We start from the raw sequence: 23,626 nt of genomic DNA, 5'->3' as shown, positions 1-23,626 counted from the left end.
TGCGATTCCAGGGTCCATTTATGAACCCCGGACAAAAGGACTCTTGCCTGCGCGAGCACTGCTGTGCAGTGCAACGCAGGTCGCGAGACCTAAAAAGCAGGTGCTGAGACGGGTCCATATCGAGCTCTCCATTTTTGCCCTCACCCTCAGGGTTCCTAATATAAAAAGGCGACGAGGCCTGAGCACTGCCTCCCCGGTATCAAAATGAGATCAACCAGTGCTCCAAAATCCGTGTTGATATAGTGAGGAGAGGTTTGTTTCAGTTGCAACAACCGGAAACTCATTTGTGTAAATCGTGAAATGAGGGGTTGGTCAATTAAAATGTAGAGCGCTTTTGCATAGCATATTTATACACACGTCAATGACATAAAAATTATGTTTTTACAAAGACACAACATAGTTACTTCAAATAGGAAGAAAATGCCCTTCTAAATCGTTTTTGCTCGTTGAAATACTAAAACTAGCATTGAGGTGGTTAGAGAAGGCAAAGGAGCAAGGCTCCACATGCGCGTGCGTGGTACAATTTAAAAATTATTGACTAATAACAGACTCTGAAATATATGTGAATATTTGTGATCATCAATACGGAAGAATAGATTTGAAAAACAAGAAAATGCTTGCAAATGATAATGTTCATTTTGTTTGGGTAAAACAATATCCACTGTGTTCATGATTTAAAAAAAAAAAAGGCATATAGGTATAGAACATTACATCACAAGGCACCGTCTGAAGGCGCATCTCCAAGCTGTAGTTGGGGTGCAATCTCCTGATTCACTATGGCATGGTATTTATTTTTGACATTTAAAAGAAGCAGAGCTTTTATTTTGGGCATTCAAACAACGACGAGCTTGTTGCCAGGGGGCCACTTTTGAGAGTGAGCAATTTCAATGTTTCTTTTTTTATATATCTGGAAGAAATGACCAAAGCAGTAAGATACCAGTCGGGCAGCTGACTTTGCTAAGCACAGATTTTTTAGTTTACTGTTTTTTAAGCCATGCCCTTAATTACATCGAGCAAGCTCCTTTGAGAGCCCCCCCCCCCCCCCCCCCCCTGTTCTTTCATCCCACTTAAAGCCCTGGGAGTGAGGGACCCAAGGTAGCCTCGTGGTGATCTGATGTGCCTGCAAACGTCTCCGTCTCTGGCATTATGGTTGGCTTACACAGATGATGCCTTTGGGTGTCCTGCTCCTGTCTGCCTCAGGCTTCCATGTTCTTGCAGCCAAATCACATTTTTAATGCGAAATGCAGCCTTACATTCTCATCCCACAGAAGATGCTACAGCAACACGAGCAAGCATATTTGACTTCCTGTTTGGCCAACTATCTCACTTGTAGGCATTAGCTAGAACCCTTTCATTGCTTAGCCAGAGGCTCAAGCGCCCATTGTTACCTTCTCTTTCCTGCTGCCCTCCCCAGCTCCACTCACTCACCAGCATCTGGAAGAAGTGCAGAAACTGCAGGGGGCTGGTTATGTTTGTGCCTGAAAAAGTGTAGCTTGAGAGTTCAGCAACGGGTTCTCAATGATTTGGAAAGGATGGTAATGTACCTTTGGTGGAGGAGTAAACCTGGTCAAGTGTCTTTGACCACGTGCAGCGCTTCACTGTCCCATGGCTAGGTTCACGCCAGGGCTTGAAGTGGGATGAAAAACTAGGGGGGCGTCTCTCAAACAGGTGTGGCCAATGTCATTAAGGACGTGGCTTTAAAAAACATAAGCTAACATGTGCGTAGCATAGTTGCGGCCCGACTCGTATTTTGCTGCTTCTGTCATTACATCCAGATATATAATACAGCAATTAAAAACACCTAGAACAAGCCAGGGCTATTGGCTTTGTCGATGGCTGTTTGTTGCATATGATAAATGGCACCAGCTACGACTTCGTCATATTTAATATTGGAAATGCAGAGTCTCTGTGAAGTTGCATCAAAGGCAGGAAAGGGTGGTACCACAGCAAATTTAAGATATTTTTTTGACTCTGAAGCGAAGTCCAAAAAGCAGAGATTATGATAGGGACCCATCTCTGAACCTGCTTTTTAGATCCGCCAGGGCTCAGCACCGGCGGGACTCTGCCCAGTTAATGCCCTGGCCCACGCAATAGAAATACCATATACATGCACACATATAGTCAACTTCACTGCATTCATGAGAGCTATGGAGACCCTTGCTGTGTCTTCTCTTGACGTCTATTTTCAAACTTTGCAGGAGTTGCTAACCACGTCTTTAGCCATGGGTGGGCCCTGAATGAGGATGTGTAGGTGTTTCAGAGCTGCAACTATATGCTAAATGTCATTTTAAGCGCACTCTGTAGGCTCTAAATGACAGATACTGACCCAGGCATAAAACATATTTTTTTCTGTTGGAAAACCCATCATTGAAGTCCCTATTGGTGACTGCAACTCTCACTATGGGTAAGAGCTGCACTACATCTCACACCTTGAAGTAAGAAGTTGTGGCTTTAGAAGGCCAAGGCAAAAGGATCCAAGAAGTTTCTAGTCTTCGCTGTTGGACTTTTAATTTCGGCATGCCTTTTACAATCAACTGGAAATGGGCTGCTAGAAGGATTATCTTCCTAGTAAGCACTGAGGTGTTTTCCTGCATTGCAGGTCCAGACAAGGAAGCAATTAGGAAATTTAGTGAAAAAAATCTGTACGAAGAGAATGGCTTCTGGCTTCATGAATGCCTCTTAGAAAAAAAAAAAACTGAAGGAACTTCGATGAATGTTTGAAGCCTTCCTTCCTCCTCTTTGCAACATTAGTTTCAGAGAATAGAAATGGACCTTCTATTGAATGAGGAACATTGTATTTGCAGACTCGATTTTGCATATACACAACAGCAAGTCTTAAACATTATCTTGCTGATCCCTGTGGATTAAAGTGCCTTTTTCATAGATGCATATCTCTTTAGGTTTTCCTTGTGTACATACTGTTCAGTAAGCAGTTCTTTGAAGGAAAGCCGGCCATGCCACCTCGTACACCAGTGACCCCCAAAAGTCCGCATGATGCCACAACCAGAGAATTAGTGCTTCTATATTCTGTCAATTGATACTCGTTCACGTAGAGGGGTTGCATTCATAGCCTTCCACTCTTCCCTCTTTTTTTGTGTCCCAGAAAGGATTTTCGAAGCATTACCTAGGGGTGCAAAGGCTGCTTCATTTGAGAGCAAACCAGAGACTGAGCAAGTAAAGTGGTCTTAAGCGTGATTTGCTATGTAAAAGAAATGAATGCTCTGACCCATCTGCCCGAGGAACTATGCAATTCTCAGTATGGCACAAGTCTCGAACATGTGCGGCAAGAACATCAGCTCAGTGTAATGGCTCTACAGGAGGCCATTTCCAAATAAGCTGCATGGAAGGCTCACTGGAAGTGTTGGAAGACCACTACTAACTATTCATAACTTTTTGTCAGTATAGCACCGCAGGTTCTCACGAAGGCCCTGGCATCATGCGTGTACCTACCTTGGCTGTTGCTAGTCGTAATATTCTCAGTGTGATCCAACCTTGGCCTTGTCATGGACCCCTTTTTCCTATGGTTCTCTGCAAACTGAATCAAGCCATTGTTGGTTCCATTTGAAAGAATCCTAGATGCTGCTCACAGAAGGGCTTTTTATCCTCCAGAGTTGCTTTTTTCAAAAGTACAGTACCTTACTTTGGTACTTGCCAAAAGACAAGTGTGTGTTTGCGTCTTCTCAAATGCATCACCTTGTGGCTACACATTGGTGTAAGGCTCAGTCTTACTGTGAATAAGGCAGTTTACATTTTACCACACCAATCACTGATCATTCAATGATTTAAAAAGAGGTCTGCAGTTTCCTTTTTGCTGATGAGGCTGCTCAATCATTCTCATCCCAAATAGAGATCCCTGGCACCACATGCTCTTTGCAACTGAGATTGGTGACTTATCCTGGTAAACCTCAACAACCAAACAAACGTGTGACGTGCTGGACAGTTTTCATAGAAGCAAACCACATCTTACCTATTCTCAAGAGGAAGCTGGTCTTGGCCCCTTTTTCAAATGAAGAAGCAGGGCAAACTTAGTTGTAGTATAGGAGCAGGTAGTTGCCCACTTACTGTATAGTTAAATGGAGCCTCAGAGCGGTTTACTTCACACATAATGAAAGGGTGATTCACCAGATATTGATGTATGCTTTTCCAGACTTGAACTTACCATCCAGTCCATCTCATTGCACCTTTACACCGCATTGCACCTTTACACCGCATTGCACCTTTACACCGCATTGCACCTTTACATCGCATTGCCACTTTCCCACCCACTGCCACTTTCCCAATGTCATAAAAGTGAATCTTGAATGGTCAAGAGCCCAGTCTTGAAGTGTATACTTTCTCCTGAACTGATGGGAAAACTCCTCCTTTAGTCCACTTGACTTTCTAGTGGTCTGCACTATTCACTGGTTATTAGAAGATAAAATGTGCTCTACATCACTTGTTCGCAGCTCTGCATTAAATCTTTACAATCATTCAGGTGCTATTTGTTGTTGACTTGCAAATGCATTAAGGGGATAAAAATGGCCTTGTTTTGTCCCTGAAGTCAACAAGAATGCCAGAATTGCATAATTTAAGAGTGCTTATGGACTTGCGGAGGGGACATCTAACAGCTTCCTCAGAATGGTGCTGTAGTAAGAGGCAATAAGATCTCCAAACAGGTATTTGTTTGGGTTTTGAGCCATTTCATTCAATTTCCTCCCATTAATATATTCAAATTAAACCATTTAATTGAAAGCAAAAACATTTTTTACAAACCAATTCGGACCTTTACAAGTCATCGAAATTACGATCGGGAATTGATGGGCAGTCATGATTGGGGTCTGCAGCTCAGCTAGAGTAAAGTTCAGAGTCTGGATAAAGTTAGGATCTGAGTTACGCCTAGGCAGGTCCTAGGGTCACCGCCGAGGTTAGTGTTGGGTTTGGGTAATGGTTATTTAGGGATAAGGCTGCTGTAATTATTGGGCTTCAGTTCAGTACTGGATGTAGGTTGGGGTCAGACTACAGGTTAAGGACCAGGTTTTTGTTGGTTAAGGATTTTACGTAGCGTAAAAGTTTAAGGTATGATGTATGATAGGATAGGCTTTGCTTTCAATTTCTAATATATATTTTAGAAAAATGTTTGTTTAATTAAATACCCCCTTTTTCTAATAAAGCAATCTATGCTTTTTTTAAATTCTAAAAAATCAACCAGATAGTTTTCAATGTTGAAATAGTTTTTGAGTTAAAAATATTAAATGAAATGAACTTTGTCTAAAATGTGATTGGATACAATGACAGTGGTTTGTTCTCACTACCCAGTTTTTCTCATGTCTGATTCCCGTTGCATGAGGGAGGATGTGAAGCATCTTGCCCCCAAGGGCTTCCTTCTGCCTACAGTCCCTCTGTAGTAGACGGTAATGGAGGAGGAGACGAGTACAGGTCATAGAAAAGTTAGCCTATATCCTTGTTTTCTGGCATTTACTTTTGTAAGTCTTAAAGTGTGAAATGATCTTTCCAGACTAAAGGTATGTGGTGAGGCTGGTGGACATGCGTGAGCTGAGGCTGACGAGCAGCATAATGTCTAGACAAAATCTAGACACTCTACATAAACACTATACTACATGGGTGCGAGTATAGATCCCTGAGAAGCACATGAAGCGACACATAAAATGATCTATACGAGTCCATTTACAACATTCTCTTCAGCGGAGATCTGAAATAAACTACATTAGACATGTCTGTGAGGCTAATATTCTACTCCTCGAATTCGAGCATTGCCAGGTAGTCCCTCGTGTTGATGGTCATTGACAGATCTAGGAGACTAGGATCACTCACGACAGTATTGTCTAACACGTGGTGGGTGCTGTAACACGGAGAAAACCAAATTGGTAGCAATTTAGTAGGATTTGGATGTCAAGGTGGACCTAAAAATGTTTAGCCGGTACCCTTGTGAGTATTTTAATTGTGCACACGTGGAAGCTTGAGAACTGCAAATAGATGTCCTGTTGGCACGGTACTAGGCAAATTCTGTGTTTGAATGCCTGCGAGAAAGCAAATAATATACATCTTTCAGGAAGGACAGACGATTGACTAATTGACGAGGTGATGGGATCTGGTAGGATTGTGGCTGTGCTTTACACAGTTTGGCTGGTTATATGCAGTGCTGTACTGGGAACCAAAAGCAAAAAATCTTTAAATTAGCCCACTCCTTTCCTCCTCTCGCTCATCTCTTTTCTCTTTCACCTAAACACCTGCTGTGCCTCCTGTAATTACCTGGGAAGTTGGAATAAGTGACGGAGGAGTCTGTCAGACCCTCTGCTGTCAAACACCATCCCTAGTGGCTCCAGTGCATCAGGAAAATGGCTTCTAGAATAAACGGGGAGCTGGCCATGATTATGAGCGCACAGAGTGGACGACTGGAAATTTCCTTAGTAGGCTTGGTTCAGTCTTTAGTGGAGTCTTCAAGGGGTCCAGTGCTTATGGATGACGTTTGGAGTGCCTGTCTGTAGGCCTCTTCCCTACCAAGCCTGGAATTGGTGGCAGGTACCGGTTCTCTGAATCGAGGGGTGGCCTGGTAGTTCAGTGACCCCATCCTGACGGAAAGACTAGGATGCATGGGAGTGACACAGTTGGCAAGCCAGACACTAGGTTTTGTTGAGCCACCAACAGGCACAGTAAGTAAGTTCTTTCTCAGTAGTCAATATCCCATAGGTAGTGCAGAACACCTTTGCACACCCCCAGCTAGGGATCACAGGCGTACTGTGGCACTTGGGTGTACACAAGAGGTGGGTGGTGGGAGAACTCTTTACCTTAACTCTCAAGCACAGTTCGGCCTCCAAGCTTGCTCTCTGCCCAGAGTACATGTTGTACACCTCGGGGGCAGATTCGCCCTTGGGGTGCCCATGCATCAGATGGATTGGATGGGGAGAGAGGCCTTCAGTAGTGAGAGAACTCCTAGGGTTAAGGGTGAGAACCCGTAGAATTATGTATATGTATCCCACGTTTGAACCAACCTGGCATTCCAAAGAGCTCTGATTTATAAATTTGTTTCTCTGCTTCATCAGGCAAGAGTTGTAAGTAACCAGAGTATGGCACCCAACCAGATTGTCAATGTATTTCATTTCGTAGGTGCATGAGGGAGGATTTTCGTGGCTTGCAAAGCATAAAGGAGGCACTTGGATTTGTATGAAGTATATCATGTTCCTATCACATAGTCTGCAGAGTGTGCCCTCCAATGTGCAGGTTGGCACCAACCAGGGCCACGTACAAAGGAGTTCAGAGAGGGAAGAGCAGAATAGGGGATTCATAATGCACCTGTTAGAAATACCAGGCAACATTCTGAAAGGGGGCAGGTTTTTGGGCTGCAGTGGAGTGTTCATCGTGTTTAGGCTAATTTTAAATTAAATTGTATTCTTTTTGAGGAGGGGAAGATGCCTTTTAGAGGCGAGGTGTTAACCATGGTCAGGAGGGGGAAGGAGCTCCTTGACTGGTCGGGAAGGAAGACCTCAAATGAGGTTCCCTCTTGAGAGTGCAGGTCAGTTGTTAGTGGGCAGTCTTCTCTTATGTCAGTGGATGTTTGTAGAGCAGTGGATATGTAGAGCACTTGGAAGCAGTGTTTGTGCCTTACATTATGTAAGAGCTGCCCTTCAATCAGATCGCCATGCGATAGTAATGATAGTGGCTTCAGAACCTTAAGCCGTAAAGGCGGCGATGCTTCTGGTTTGCGTTGATCCTGTGTCCCAAACGCAGTTAATGTAAACCGTAAATAAGTCAATGGTTTTAAATGATTTCAGAATATTCAGCCCCTGTTCTAGCGGGTAGCCTTGTTTACCTGACATGAATGCCCTCCAAGTGCAGAACTGGCAGATGTTTGACAGGAATCCGAGATCTGCCTCCCACTGCTGCCGCCCGTGCCCAGTCGCATGCTGATGAGAAGTGTTCTGGTTTTCATGATGTTTGATCATTCCATCACTGCTCCTCGACGTGTAATGCCTTTTAAATTAGAAACCTTGGGGGAGACGCTGCCAAGACTCTGAGACTGATGAGACCAAGCTTTGGCCCCACACTGGAAAGTTAATAAAAGCTTGGGCACCGATTTCATCCGGCAATTAGCTGCAAATGTTCCGAGCGAGAAAGATCGTGTCCTGACATTAATGAGCTTGTTTACACTTTGCCAGTAACAGAGTGTGGACAGGTAAAAGGTGATTTAAACAAAGCTGAAAATAAACCTTGAAACTGATCCAAGCTTGACTCCTACCAAAAGACTGTCCAAACAAAACTAAGTATCGAAGCGGAACAAACCCACCAGAAGGCCCCTGCCCCAAAACCAACCTGAAGAATCCAGAGTTTTATATCCGCACCCATGAAGCACAGGACTCCTGCTGGTACTGGCCAAAGAAATCCTAAATCTTATACCAACGTTCACCCGCGTAAGAAACCCTCGGTCTTCTATCAGTACAGCATCCACCATGGCCCTATTCAGGCAATCCAGAGAGCCTTTGGTTTTTATAGAGGTACAATATTCACTAGAGGGCCTACACCAGCGTAAACATGAGAAGCTCGAAGTCTTACAGAAGTGGCACCTTTTTAGTGGAAATTCAGCTCTGCCCCACAGTTGGCCTCCTAGCATCAATCAGCTTGGCTTGTTCATTTGAATTTGTGAGGCGGGGTGAGGGAGGACCAAGAGAACTGATGGTTCAACCTTCTTGGTTAATATGAGGAGTGAAGAGGAACTGTCACTAGCGTATTGGTGAGAACAGATTGTGACCTAGTAAGACGAAATACAGCTATTACATACAAAAAAAAAACAAATCAAGAATGCACCATTGGGCGGTAGCTAGATTCTTTGATCCACAGTGTTAGGTTGGGGGCGATCATGCTGGTCAATTTGAAAAATTATTTTTCGGGGTCACTACTACAGTAGCGGCACCGGCCGGTGTACCTGATTTAGTCTGCAGAGTAATCCACATGTGATGTCCTCCTCCCATCAAGGCTCCTCGGACCACGACACCACTATAAATTGATATGCTTGAATACACTACAGTTTCTTTATGATGCAACTGGTTCCATGTATGATTGCTAGTCGCCTCAACTACAAGGCTTGTTGCGCGGCCTGTTGTCATTTAAATCTTTTCTGCAAGTGAAAAATGAAAATGACGCGCTTTGAAAAGTCAATTTCCAGAACCTATTTCTGTCGTTTTTTGTGCTGTTTCAGATTTGTCTGTAGTAGAATCTTTTCACTACCTGGATCTGCCTTTAGTTTGACATTGCAGCACCTTTTTGTTTCTAGCTGGTGTTCTGTTGCTTTCGATTCTTTGTGTTTTGTACAGTGTTTGCCAGGAACAATAGTGTGTTAATGGGTAGTATTATGTGCTGGGGTCACTTGGCTAAGAGTTTCTTGAAATGTACTCCCCCGCCTAATGTAGCACATAGGCCCAAACCGAAGCAGAGTTTGTCCTGATAACCATTAGCTACTCATCCGTGTCCTGCTGGTGGATGTTTAACTTATGTTTTTTTTAATAACCTAATGTGACGTAGCCTTTTTGTTATAAATATCGAAGTACAATGATAGAGAAGTTGATTGGTAAATGGTTGGAACATGGGAATTTCTGAGCGAAGTACGCTCTCGGGCTCTATTGCTCCTTGGGAATATGGCTTTCGGATCCTCTAATTGCAGTATGTCTCCTAGTGCAATAAGCTATTGGACTTCTGTTTTATGAGTGCTGTTAAGGCATCCTAAAGTGGATTGAGAACAGCACCACCATGAACTCGAGGGCTGAAGTGAGTGATTTTGAAAGTTCAGTCTCAACTACTTGAAAGCACCCACTCCGACTGCCGGCCCACCCGCTATTCCTGCATAGTCTGTCAGTACTGAGTCCCAAGTAGCTGCGGCACTCGAAGATCAGAAAATCCCCTGGGTTTTATTTTGGCATATAGTTCCCTCCTGAGGACTTTAACCAGACAAATCACACAAACCCTGGAATGTACTGACTTGATTCACACCTCAAGGCCCCTGCCTACTCAGACTAAAGTAATTGTAGAAATTATACTAAACAAGCCCAGAGTGTCTTAACCCAGCGAAAGCTCTGGATTTTTAACCTTCACAACATGCCCATGGGTACCTGCTCCAAAAATATCTTTATGTAAGCCTAGATCTTACACCTACCCATTCTTGTAGAGGCCAGGAAAAGCCTGCCTACGTGTCAACTTGCTACAGTCAGCAGAGATCACTAAATCTTGTGCAGGCAGCATTCACCCACACAGATCAGAGACACCAAGGATCTTTCACACAGAGAACCATGAGCTTATAATAGGACATCCATCACCCAACGAAGGCAGGGTCTGCCAGGACTGGTCAAAGCTTTTAGGAAACCATAGGAAGGATAAAATGTTGTCTTTAAGGTGTTACTCTCACCAAAGTAAACAAAAAAAAATGCATCAGCCCTGGAAAATTTTGAGGTGATGGTGTACTTTTTCACCAATTGACTAACGCAAAATGGCCATTTTTGGTTATTTGATGGGAAAACTGTTTTTGAAGTAGTGTTAGAGTTCGGAAGCTATTGTAAAATTGTCCGGTATCCGTATAGAATTATTCTGTACTAGTAGAATACACTTACAGAGAAACAAATCTAAGGTTTACGTGAAAGGTACAAGTAAATGGTTCTTGTATTCAATAATTGACATAACCTCGCACTGTTATGGTTGTGAAGCCGTAGTGTTTCCAGTGCTGGCTTTTGGCCGGTGCGAGCGGTGCCACCGCACCAGGGGCGACATTTGTGCTCTGAAATCTGAGCCAGTCGCACTGCCCAAAAGCCGGCACTGTTAAACACTGTTGTCCCTCTTTCTTTCCACGATGTTAATCTTCGTAGAAATATAAGAGAGAGAACAGTGTTAAACAGACCAGGAGGCACGTTTTATGCGCTGCAGTAAATATTTGCTTTGCTTTGGGGCCAGAAAATAAAATAAAAAAAGGTTTCGCGTGTACTTTCGGGTGTTTCATTTAATTGATCTAGCCACATAGAGCCGAGCTCTGCTCTCTATTCGCACCATCAGTAAGTTGTAGGCAGGGCTGGCTCTGTGGTGGTGCAACATATATTATGGTTTTAAAAGCACCTGCTGCTGCATTCTTTGCCTCCATCAAATTTCAGGCAACAATAAACATGTGGTGATTAATGTTCTTTCAGAAGAGAGACAGGAGTTTTGTCTAGTGATAGTTTTGGTTCACTGTGTGGTAGTACAGAGGGTTAATATGCCTGCTGCAAAGAAGGTGCACCATGGACATCACAAAGAGCATATAATGTAAATAAATCGGTAGATTACTGCTTGTGTCAGAGAGATCCTATTGTTACTTGCAGTTTATAGTTAAAATCCTAAGGTCGAGCAGTGGGCAATTAACTGTCATCAAGGAGCTGCATGAAAACTGCATGGTATAGGTTAGAGCATTATGCTTTTCTCCCCAGTCTTTCATTATCCTAATGTTGCAAAATGGGTTGATTTGGGCAGAAATCAATTCTTATTAATTAAAGAGAACCCCCAACCATGGTGTTAAGTTTTATATTCTAAGTTTGTGCTTCTCCAGACCAAGCACTCTTAAACTATGCTGCCTACAAGTATGGATGACATGGCTCCTATTGTAGTCCTCTGTCATATGGAACGTTTCCCATACACTGAATTAACCCCTTGAGTGCCCATGACGAGATGGTCTCGTCATGGGCCGCGGTTGCGCTGTGCCCCTGACGAGACTATCTCGTCATGAGCCCCGCCCGCTAATGAAACGCCCGGCACAGGGCGTGGAAAGGGCGGGGCACTCAAGGGGTTAAACCGGTTTAATTGATTCAGTGGCGTAGCAAGGAGTAATGGGGGGGGGGGCGGTCCACCCCAGGTGGCACGAGTTTTAGCGGAGGCGGCCTCCCTCTGCTCTTACCTGCCGCCTTGGGGCGGCAATCCCCCCCCCCCCCCCTTCAATTGGTCGCCGTGAGGCAGCAACCGCAGTGACCGCCACGCGCAGCCAAAGGGCTAGTTACGCCACTGGATTGATTGTCTCTGTGTGATGTAAAAGGGTCTGACACTTCACATGGTATCTGTGGTGCTATAAAATTAATTTAATGAATCTGTGAGAGAGTAGTTACGGAGACTTGAGGGGCACTGTTGAAGGGTGGTAGTGAGGGAATCCCGGACGGAGGTGGTCATTTGGGGGCGCCAACAAACATTGTCGCACAGGGCGCCACCAGCGCTAAAGCCGGCCCTGAGTGTATCATTTACCGTCATGGTTTGTACCCATTTAAAACTAATGAGCTCTCCTTGCAAAGACCCTGAAGTCCGCATTTTAGCTGCGGTCTCCGTTTTCAGCTCTGACATTTCAAGGATAACATGCATTGAACATTTCCTAAAATGGAAGTGAAATAATCTGTTTAAACTGTTGATTTTAGCTTTTTGGTCTGAATCGCGAATGGGAGCTCAGCCTTGTTGACATGCGTCAGAGGTCGTAAGGTAGAGACTCCTCGAGGTGTTCTTGGCTCGAAGTGAGCATTTTGCTTTGAAAGTACTCGTTTTGCACCTGTAGTAGTCCTCGAGGCCTCCTGCTATAAACCTGGATTACCGATCCAGGCATATGTTGGTCTATTCCAGCGCACTGCAGGTCTGCTCAAGTATCTAGCTGGCAGTTTATTTTCGTGCTTTTTCTTTTTAAAAAAACCAAGATTCCGTGTTTCCCATTTAAAGCCCACGGTTAACGCAGGGAGTGTGTCTGATGGCTCTCAACTATGGCAGTTGAAGAGAGGTGATGGATGCAACATGACCAGGCTCCAGATGCTGTTTTTAAAGGTTCCTGAGGATTCAGAACTGATTTTTTTCCACCCCTGGACCAGTTATGATTTCGTGCTAGAGCTGTATCATGGGGGCATTTGATGTGAATGTTGTGTATGTGGCTCTGTTGTGGGACGGAAGCAGACGCGTCCGTTGCTGACCTTTGACTTGTCGTTGACCACTCTGCTCGTCTTCACACAGGTGTGCCGGTGGTGCCGGGGACAGACGCACCCATCACTTCCGTTACCGAGGCGCAGGAGTTCTCCAACACCTACGGCTTCCCCATCATCTTCAAGGCCGCCTACGGAGGCGGAGGGCGCGGCATGAGGGTGGTGCGCAGCTATGAGGTAAGTCGCATGTTCTGCCTACAAAATGTTTGGGAATATTTAACCATATTGGGGTGGATGTAGAAGTCTGGGCGGCGCGGAGTATGATGAACCCTGTAAAATAGCAGCCCCAAATAAGCAGCTGTGGGTCTCTCTTGCTCGCAGGAACTCGAGGAGAATTACACCCGTGCGTACTCTGAAGCGTTGTCCGCCTTTGGAAACGGTGCCCTGTTTGTGGAAAAATTCATCGAGAAGCCGAGACACATCGAGGTGCAGATACTGGGTAAGTCTCGAACAGCTGCACTCGTGAGATTGACTGTGCTCGCAAGAATGCCCTTCATCCACTGTGTCCCCCTCTTCGCCAGAGAGAAGGTGTAAGAAGGGGCACAAGCAACCCGCTGAGAGCATCTCCCGCACCTTCCCAAAGGATACATTTAAGGAGCCAAGAGAAACTACAGGACCCATTACTCACCCAGAGGAGCTACCCTTGGTCTGAAATTGTAGGAATTGAAGCTAACAAGGTGGTGGTCATTCACGGGTTGAGTAATTTGAGGGAACTAGCGGTGTACAAAATCGGATCCTTTCAGTTCTGTGTGTGCCTGGAGTCCGCAAGGTATCCTGTTAGTTGATGCACTGTGCCGCATTGCAGAATTTGTACTGATATCTCCGCACTAGGATCGTTATTGTGTGGGGCGAAGGCCCATCTCAGTCAGACTCAGTATTCTGTCCACTGATCTAGCTGGCAAGTCTGCACTTTACCCCACCGCATGTTTTTATAGAACAGAGGACTTTTGTGGGAAGGGGCGTTGTCATTTTTGTTTTCTTTAGTCAGTGGACTTTAAACTCTTCACTAGAGGACAGTTCTGTTATTGATCTCGTGGTTGTCATTTGCTACTTTAGCCTCACTGTTTACAAATCTAGTTTCTGGTTTGGGTTTTTACTGTCCGGATTTCGTGCCAACAAATAGCTATCTTCCAATGTTTGGTTTTGGGATACAAGGCTGGAGGGTTAGCTAACATCCTGTTATTGTCGCCAAGGTCTTTGCTTTGAAGTGGCTCAACTTTGACCATTTTAAAGGGTCTCTGTTTGAATGGTGCCAAAGACTTCGCAAACAAAGGCCCAATAATAAAATTGGCCCTAGTAGAAGGATATGCTATAATAGATAAGTTTGCTTACTCAGTGATACCTGGTAGCCCCCCTTCCTAGAACATAAAAACAAATTAAAAAGACCCCTTTCTTTGGCTGCTGAGGTTCCTTAGGGGCCAAGAAGACTACCTGTTACCACCAGTAAGCCCCACAGAGTGGGATTGCTGAGAGGTGGTTAGAGGCCACACCCCCTTTCTCAAACACTCTTCAAACTCGCCTCAGCGGACTGCTGTTGGAGGGATGAGGTCCCCTTGCCTCCTGAGGGCCTCAGGACTAAAGTGGACTTCTTCTCCCAGCCAGGAGGTGCGTTTGCAGAGTGGTGGAGAAAAGGGGTGTGGCTTTTGACCACCTCTCAGCAATCCAGCTGTATGAGTCTTACAGGTAACAGGAGGGCTAGTTGGCCACTGAAACCCTCTCAGCAAACCCACTGTGTAGGGCTTGCTGGTGTTAACAGGAGTGGTAGCTGGCCCCCAAGAACCCTCAATAGCCAAGGGGACTTCATCCCTCTACTAGTAGTGCACCAGGCGACGCGTTTGCAGAGTGGTCGGTAAAGTGTGTGTGGCCTCCTATAGGGTCTCCGCAATCGTGCTGTGTGGGACTTACTGGAGGTAATAGGAGTGGTAGTTGGCCCTCAAGGACGTCCTTGGAGGCCAACTACCCCCTTTGTTATCACCAATAAGTCCCACACAGAGGGATTGCGAAGTGCCCTCTTTCTCCACCACTCTGCAAAAATGGCTTGTGGTGCTTTACTGTTTGGGGGATGAAGTCCGCTTTACTGCTGAGGGACCTTGGGGGCCAATAAGCCCTCCTGGTACCTCCTGTAAGTCCTACACAGCAGGATTCCTGAGAGCTGGTCGGAAGCTTGGCCCCCTTTCTCCACCACTCTGCAAAAGTGACTAGTAGTTAAAAAACCTTAGAAATTCACTGAAAAACCCAAAGGTTACAGGGATGTTATAGTTGGGGACTTGCATTTTAAAAAACCTTAGAAATTCACTGAAAAAAACAAAGGTTACAGACGTTCTAGTTAGGCTCGGGTTTCACTCATACAACACCAGAGAAATTTAGCAGTTATAGTTAGCTGAGCCAACTATAACTTGTGCCCCGCAATGCACTGCTTATGACATCACATATTACATCACTCATGACCTGGTCAATGACATCACTGATTACATCATCCACCGACTCTGATGCACCCTTTTACATCCCAATATAACCTTTCATACCCCCACTCCAACTTCAACACTACCATTGACACACCCATACTAGTACTTAAACACCCACTCACTGGTTCACAGGTCTACACACACATCCACTCAGTCACCCATACAGCCACTCATACACCAACTCACTAATACAGCTACTGATATATCCACTCATACTACCATACAGCCACTCGCACACTGTCAGTTACCCATAGAGCTGCTCGCACACCTTCTCACTCACCCATAGTCAATCACACAGCCACTTACCTATAGTTATACACACACCCACTCACATACAGATGCGAACACATACTCCCTTATACAGTCACTGACACAAGCACACACCCATACAGCCACTCTGACAATTACTCACAAATAGTCACTCACGTCCTCCAACACTCACCTATACTGCCTTTCACATATGCAGTTACTCACCCATATACCACTAACGCATCCATTCAATCACCAACACAGCCATACTCAAACTCAGTCACCCATACAGCCCCTCACAGATGCACTCACTAACCCATGTAGCCACTGACTCACTCACGCATCCATGCAGGCAGTCATGCACCCCCTCACAAGGACACTCGTACACCCATACATTTACTCAGACCACCAATAAATCACCCATACAGGCACTTACGTACCCACTCACCAACCTATATGGCCACTTGGACACCAAGTGACAGACCATCACACAACCTGGTCACTCACCCATACGTTCAGTGAGACCCCTAATCACCCACCCACTGAATCATCCATACAGGCACTCATACACCCACTGATTCATCAATACATCTTGGTATACATATTTAACATTCATAAACTTTTGAAAAACACTTACTCATTGGATGATTTCATCAGTGATGTTGTCAGTGATGTTACTGACCATGTCATGAGTGATGTAATATGTACGGTCATAAGGAGTTCATTGCGGGGGTGCGACTTAGTTTGCTCAGCTAACTATAACTGCTGAATTTCTCTGGTTTTGAACGAGTGAAACCTGAGCCCAACTACAGTGTGTGTGTGTGTGTGTGTGTGTGTGTGTGTGTGTGTGTGTGTGTGTGTGTGTGTGTGTGTGTGTAAAAATGATATAGCGGATGTTTTGTGCCTTGCCACCAGCTTCCGCGTGAAGTTATATACACGCCGAATCTTATTGGAAAATAGTACCACCGATACAATTGAACATTCATGAGAAGACATGCTTAGAATAGGTGACTACTGATCAAGGGAGCAGCCTCGGCCTGTGATATGGATTTAGTTTCTAAACTGTTAAGTATATGGTTTGCAAAATAACGAATTGTGTTCATCTTTTTCCAACGGTGGATCTTACATTGATCCATTTGAGTGACTCCATAATTCCATAGTGCTTGGAGAGGATATTGAATGCATTCACTGGTAAATAAGACTTTCTAGTTTGTCCTTCATTAGGAACTGCATCTTCATGTGTATCATGACGTCCCAGAATGTGCTAGTACCAGCTCCTATTAACGTCCCAAGCAAATCACTGGCTCCGCATTGGAGATTCCTGAATATCTATGCATTTAGACATTTTGCCACTGTCCCCAGTCTTGCTGTAAACCTTCTCTTTATAAATACACTATCCTGATTGCTTTAGCAGTCAGATGCTGAACGCCATCACTTATCTGAACAGGGCAGCGTCATATACACGTTTACACACTGTGCTATTGAATTCTCATTGTAGCTTTGTCATGACGTAAGTAGGACTTGTAATTTAAGATGCATGAATGAATGGCGCCACCCTGTGGCACAATGTGTATTACCTGTATTAAGTAAGACTGCAAGCCAAACCGGTCAAATTTTCGAATTATTCCTTATTTCCTTATACACTGACAACGTTTTTTCATTTACTGCTTGTAAATGTTTGGCTACAGACGGCTTTGGCTGTCTGTTGCCGAATGGTAAAGTAGCGGACCATCCATGCAGGGCCTTGGCATGTAGGAAGTGATTACAAGTTGACACACTGTTTTAGACTCGTGATTGTTTTATTGGGACGTAAAGTAGTGCTTTAGGATGCAGGGTTTAGTAGGATCACCACGTGACACGATGTGTATTTTACAGGCATTCAGTAACCATACAAGCCAGATCCACTGCATTTTCAAATGCTTATTTCCTGCTGCCCTGCGAACCTCATGTTCGCAGCATGTGTGGCTGTGCATAATCCTGCAATTTAGTGTTGGGCCCGCATGTGTGCAAGATGTTTTTCTTCGAAGGACTTTTTGAGTCACGAGGTATTGTAACTCCTCCCCTTACTGGTAATTCGCATGTGCTACGACTCTATTGTTAGACCCTCTTTCCGCCGTCGGGTTTTTGTATGTGCGCCTGTGCTCTGGTTCAACACCGTCTTGGTGCGCTGTTTCGGTGTACACTTTAACTTTCTTCCGTGGGTATTAACGAACGTGTTTCTATTTCCCGTCCATTCAGTTAGGTGCCCCCTCGACCGGGCGACTTCTGTCTACTTCAGGCCCATGCGGGCCTTCGCCCTTTGGGCCTTCTTTCGTCAGACACTGATCTCCCACAAGGTCTTCACGGTGATAGAACCAGGGCACAAGTCCTAAAAAAAGAAGTGGGGGGACGCTGTCACCGGAAGTGACGTCACGATAGGAATCTCCTGGGTATTCGTATGCCTTTAGATGAAAGGTGGTCTGCACCCTACCTCGCGGAGGCTGTGTTTAATCTCCCCGCAGTGAATGCAGGTAGACAGACGTTCTGAATGAGCTCTGATCTCGCTCCAGAGAGGCCAAAGAGTGAAGTCCAGCTTTTGGGCAGGGGGGACGGCGTCCACCCGGTAAAAACCTGGTAAAATAAGTGGGGGGACGCGGTCCACCCGCGTGGTACCCCGACTCGAGCCCTGGATAGAACGAGTGCTTTTTCGCTACTGTCCTTGCTGTCGCACAAAATATCCTCTGACCATTCTTCATCTGGTCTGCAACTTGTCTCTCCCCCGAACACAACGAGGCTGCTTGCGATGCGTGCCGCTACTTCCTTTTGAAGAAAATACTGTGTAACTGTCAGGCTCGGTGTCTCGAGATGTCACGGAGGAGCGTAGACTAAACCCCAGACCCTTTTGACCCCGAGGATATCGAGGCCGAACACAGCCTGTAGAGTATGTTAATGTGTCTTTAAATATTGTCCCTCTTTAATGTCACATATTTATTGCGCATATTGTATTCCATAGCGTGCGCTTCTTGAGGGCATGTTTACATTCAAGGAGGGCTCGCGTCTTGCCTCTGCTGCGTTTAGAAGTCCTAACTGATGAATGTCATGCAGCAGTTGGACTTCTTCCCCAACAGACGTGCTCCAGTGTCCAGTGATTTCCTTCGTCTTTAAGAGGAATAAATCTACTTTGATCTACATATATTTATCTCGTGGCTTTATTCAAATTTCCTTTGATGTGCCCGGATTCACCTCTTCACACCACCTGCAAGCGTCCCCTGCGGACGAAGGGCCCTTCTCACCCGACGACGCATCCAGCTCCGAGCGGGAAATTGACTATCTCCACCGGCGCAGATAGTCGTGAGTACAGTGCCCCCACCATCTCGACACCGATCCCTAGCTGAAAAACCTGTTCCAAAGGGTCGTCCAGCTACTCTGGAGCACCAGAGACAGACTGCTGGGACACCACTGCTTTCGGGCCATGGTGTGCCCCGACCAACATCTTCGAACATAACTCTGAGCTGACCGTCGGAGCCGACCTCTTCGAAGCTGAAAGTGCTGTCCAAGCAGAGACCTTGGGTGCCGATCGGCAAGTCTGGTCAGGAACCGGGGACTGTAACAGATGCTTCATAAGAAGAGATTGATGCCCGCCAGAGGGATCTGGTAATACAGCCCCATACGAGCCGAATACTCATCCTCCTTCTGAGATCTGCTGCTCAACCATCAAACCTCAGCTGTCCTTTGTAAAAAAAAGACTTGGTTATGCCACCTCCACTGAAAAGGAAAAAGTGGACAAAGCTACAAGCAGTTTGCCTCTCACTATTCCACCACCACCCTGCCATCCCCACAACACTCACTCCTCACCTACTTCACCAGGTAACCATTTGCATATACACCCCAGGGGTCATAAAAGTCAGACTACGGGGGGCAGGGGGAAGGGGATACCTTCAATAGCCGACCAAAAAAGGATCACCGGGACACTTGTGACACTCTAGTGGACACCGCTCCTGATCTCTGCCATGCCCGACCCACCCCACCTGAAGATGCTACCTCCCATCCCATCACAACCTGATTCGTAGAGCTGCCTCCTTCCACAAAGTGGATCTCCATACGGAGCCCTTAGAGAAGGATTTCCTTTTTGAGACCCTTTCCTCCAGCTACCGCTCTTCTCCGTATGTTCCCATGCATAAAGGCATGCTATGTCACACCCCAGACATTTTTCATGACCCAGTACATACCAGAATCATAACAACAAGGGTGGGTGAAAAATATAAGGCTTCCCCACGTGAGCTCTCTATATTCCGGGCCAGCTTCCACCCTACTGCATAGTGATCGCTACAGCCTGTAAAAAGACCAACTCTCAAACCTTTGGTAATGCCCATCCACCAGATAAAGAAAGTAAGCGGATGGATGCCGCAGGTAAGAGGGTAGCTGCGCAATCGGCCAACCAGTGGCAGATTGCCAATTCCATTGGGCTGCTTTCCAGCCATGGCTGTGTCCATTGCAATGAAATGGAAGAACCCCTACAATATATTCCAGAAGAGCACAAGAAAAGGGATTTGAGATGGTCTCTGAGGGGAAACAAATCCCAAACACAACCACCCATTGTGCTCTAGATGCTATGGACACTGCTGCTGGGTGGGGGGTCAACTCATTGGTCCTCTTGCGCAGGCATGCATGGCACCGTATCTCTGGTTTTTTTTTAAACTAGAGGTCCTACAAATGTACTCGACCTGCCTTTCGATGGCCAAAATATCTTTGGAACTCAGGTTGACCAATTATTAGAAAAGATTAAGGACACTGACCGCAAAGGCAATGGGTGCCCTTCAAACCCCTACTCCTTGTGGGTCCTTTCGCTGTGCATCCTATAGTGGAGGTTCCAATACCAACTCCCTTGAAACCTCCACCTCCTACCAACGTCTACACACACAACACCTCTCACAGAGGCTATTTTCGATGCTCCTACAGAGGATAACTTCCAAAGGAAGAGGTAAATGTAGCTTCCACAAAGAGCTGCCGCTTGGCCCTGACTTGTCTCTCCTTTCCCCCGACCACACCACCAGCGAGGGTAGGCTACAAAGGATATTTCCCGGCTGGCGAAATGTCACTTCCAACCAGTGGGTATTGGATATCCTTGAACATGGTTATTGTCTGGAGCTTAATTCCACACCTCCCAGCATTCCACCCTGCAAAGACAAACTCTTCCCTACATCACCAACAGCTTCTCAGGGAAGAGGTACAAGCGCTCCTCCAAAAAGGAGTCAGTCCGTCCCTCATCAACAGGGCACAAGAGTCTACTCCCAATGCCTCCTGATCCCCAAAAAGGACGGGTCACTCAGATCAATTTTGGACCTCTAACCCTTAAATGAATACATTCTCTCATTCTCTCAGCACTTTCACATGGTCATGCTGCAGGATATGATCCGCTATAACAACAAGGAGACTTCATGGCTGCACTCGACCTCCAGGACACCTATTTCCACATTCCAATCCATCTGGCACGTCGCTGGTACCTCCGATTTGTCGTCCACGGACAGCATTATTAGTTTAAAGTGCTCTCCTTTGGAATCACTACTGCACCCAGGGTTTTTACCAAGTGCCTCACTGTAGTGTCCGCTCACCAATGCAGACAAAGCAACCACGTGTTACCTTATCTGGACGACTGGTTCATCAAGCGTGCCAGTCGTCAGAAATGTCATAAATGCACTCGGGTCACCATCAGCCTACTTTACAAATTAGGCTTTACTATCGGCGCCTCAATCACCACCTCCAATACCTCCAGATTCAATTATAACTGGGGAACAATTCTCAACTCTGAGGAGGGCATGGCCTTGCCAAATACCATCAGGATACAGTCTTTTTAGACACTCATCACTCTGTTCCAACCAAGCCAACTAGTCAGTCTGAACAGTCGTTAGTCTCTTCAGCATGATGGCTGCCTATACTGCCATAGTACCGCATGCCAGATTCCAAATGCGTCCATCCATTGCAGGAGTACTTGGCACACCAGCGGTCTCAAGTAGCGGGTCATTGGGAAAGTCTAGTGTTGGTGGGCCGTCAAGCTTCTCTCTTCAATGGTGGAACACCTACAATCTGTTACAGGGACGGCCTTTTCTCGACCCAGTTCCGTGTAGAACCATCACCACAAATGCTTCCCTTATGGATGGGGAGTGCACTCAAAGGACACGACTGTTCAAGGCCAGTGGACACCCTGTCACAAGAGTCGCCACATTATGGATCTGGAACTACTAGCTGTTCATCTTGCGTTGAAAGCCTTCCTTCCTCACCTCACTGACAAAGTAGTCCTCATCAAAACAGAAAACATGACAGCCATGGATTACCTTCTGAAGCAAGGGGGCACTAGTTCCCATCAGCTCTTTCCCTTAGCCCAGCGCATCTGGAGGTAGGTACTCAGAGACCAGATCCATATACTTACCGGGAGTGGGAATTGCTTTGACGACCTCCTCAGCAGGATGAGGCAACAAGTCCACGAGGGAAAACTCCACTCTCCAGGCCTTCTGAAGTATTTTCAACGCTGGGGACTAACAGATGTGGACCTCCTGGCCACACCAGAAAACTCCATATGCCCAAACTGTCTCCAGGTTCCCATACCCGCAGTCCGAGGGCAATGCACAATGGATGACTTGGTCAGGGATATTTGCTTACTCTTTTCCACCTCTCCCACTACTTTCCTTTTGTGATTCAGAGGCTTTGGTAGGCATTCCTCCCACATGGACACGCCAACCAAAGTTCACCAACCTCCTGGAACTCTCAGTAGTCCCACATGAGAAACTCCCTAACAGCCGGAACTTCTCACGCAGAACCATGGATTAATTAGACAGCCTGATCTCAAGTCTCTCAACCTTGTGATCTGGCCCTCCATTTTAACCCCTGCCCCTTCCAAGTTCTTGCTTGGAAAGTAGCATTTCTAGTTGCCATGACTTCACTTGGGGGTATTAGTGAGCTTCAGGCACCAACTTTGGAAGAACCTTTCTTCCAAATACGCAGAGATAATGTTGTGCTTTACACCAACCAAGAGTTTCTCCCAAAGGTGGTCTCCCGGTTCCACCTCACTCAATACATTTCCATTTTTTTTTCCTCATCCTGACTCAGTTACTGAACAGACTATCCATACATTAAATGTTAAACAAGCCCTCATTTATTATATTGACAGATCAAAACTTTTAGGGAAACACAACAACTTTTTGTTGCCTTCTCCAAACACTTTAAAGGCAAAGCCCATTCTAAATCGGGCATTGCTAGGTGGATTGGTGAATGCATACAAACAAGCTATGCTAAAACCAATAACTATGGCTTTCCTTGGAAACATTACTATAGCTGGCACTTGTAAAGTAGCTACATGGTCCACATCACATACTTTTAGAAAACATTACTGTGTGGATGTACTGGGCCCGCCAACAAGCCAGTGTTGACCTGTCAGTTCTATGTACACATTTTCAAACCACTGCAATTTCCCCAGGGTAGCCATCGCTTTTAGGAGAGGACTGCTTTACAGTCAATGCACGACAGCCCGTGAGCAAGGCAATGGTGGTCTCCAAAACGCGTTGGGTTTGGCGTTTGTCAAAAGGAATGAAAATTCCATGCACAGCAGTTGGAGTTTGTGGTGTTTGGCCCTGCAATGGTGCAGACCCTTGGATAGGATTATATCTGGTTCACACCCCAAATCAAGGACACCATAATGAGTGCTTGTTCCCTATGTTTATCTTTTTAAATGGGAGTTATCTCCGGCCCTGCCAAGGTCATATGTTTAACTTCAAACATGTGGACAGGCATTTTATCCACAAACAGCGTTTGGAGGCAGGGCTCAGTCACTCAAGACTTTCTAACTCTTTTGAAGGATTTGAAATTACCCTGAGGCTTCACGACTGCCGCCCATGAAAGTTAGTGAAGTGGCAACAGGATTCTTTGACTCTCTGCGATTTCTTCATGCCACTGGAGCTGTTACTGAGTAGTTCAGCCGTCCAGAGGATT

At 45.8% G+C, this 23,626-nt stretch overlaps 1 protein-coding gene across 4 annotated transcripts in view; it reads left to right on the top strand.

Moving 5' to 3' along the window:
- The window catches only part of PC (pyruvate carboxylase), a 2,056,240-nt gene that overhangs the window by 593,874 nt on the left and 1,438,740 nt on the right, over nucleotides 1-23,626 (top strand). For all 4 annotated transcript variants that reach the window (XM_085625491.1, XM_085625492.1, XM_085625493.1 and 1 more), the window contains 2 exons: nucleotides 12,982-13,127; nucleotides 13,272-13,389. In XM_085625491.1, coding sequence (XP_085481617.1) covers nucleotides 12,982-13,127; nucleotides 13,272-13,389 — 264 coding nt within the window. The remainder of the gene's footprint in view (nucleotides 1-12,981; nucleotides 13,128-13,271; nucleotides 13,390-23,626) is intronic.

Source organism: Triturus cristatus, chromosome 9, assembly GCF_964204655.1.
Source record: "Triturus cristatus chromosome 9, aTriCri1.1, whole genome shotgun sequence".
In the NCBI taxonomy this organism is placed as follows: Eukaryota; Metazoa; Chordata; class Amphibia; order Caudata; family Salamandridae; genus Triturus; species Triturus cristatus.
This window is presented reverse-complemented; position numbering and strand designations above follow the sequence as displayed.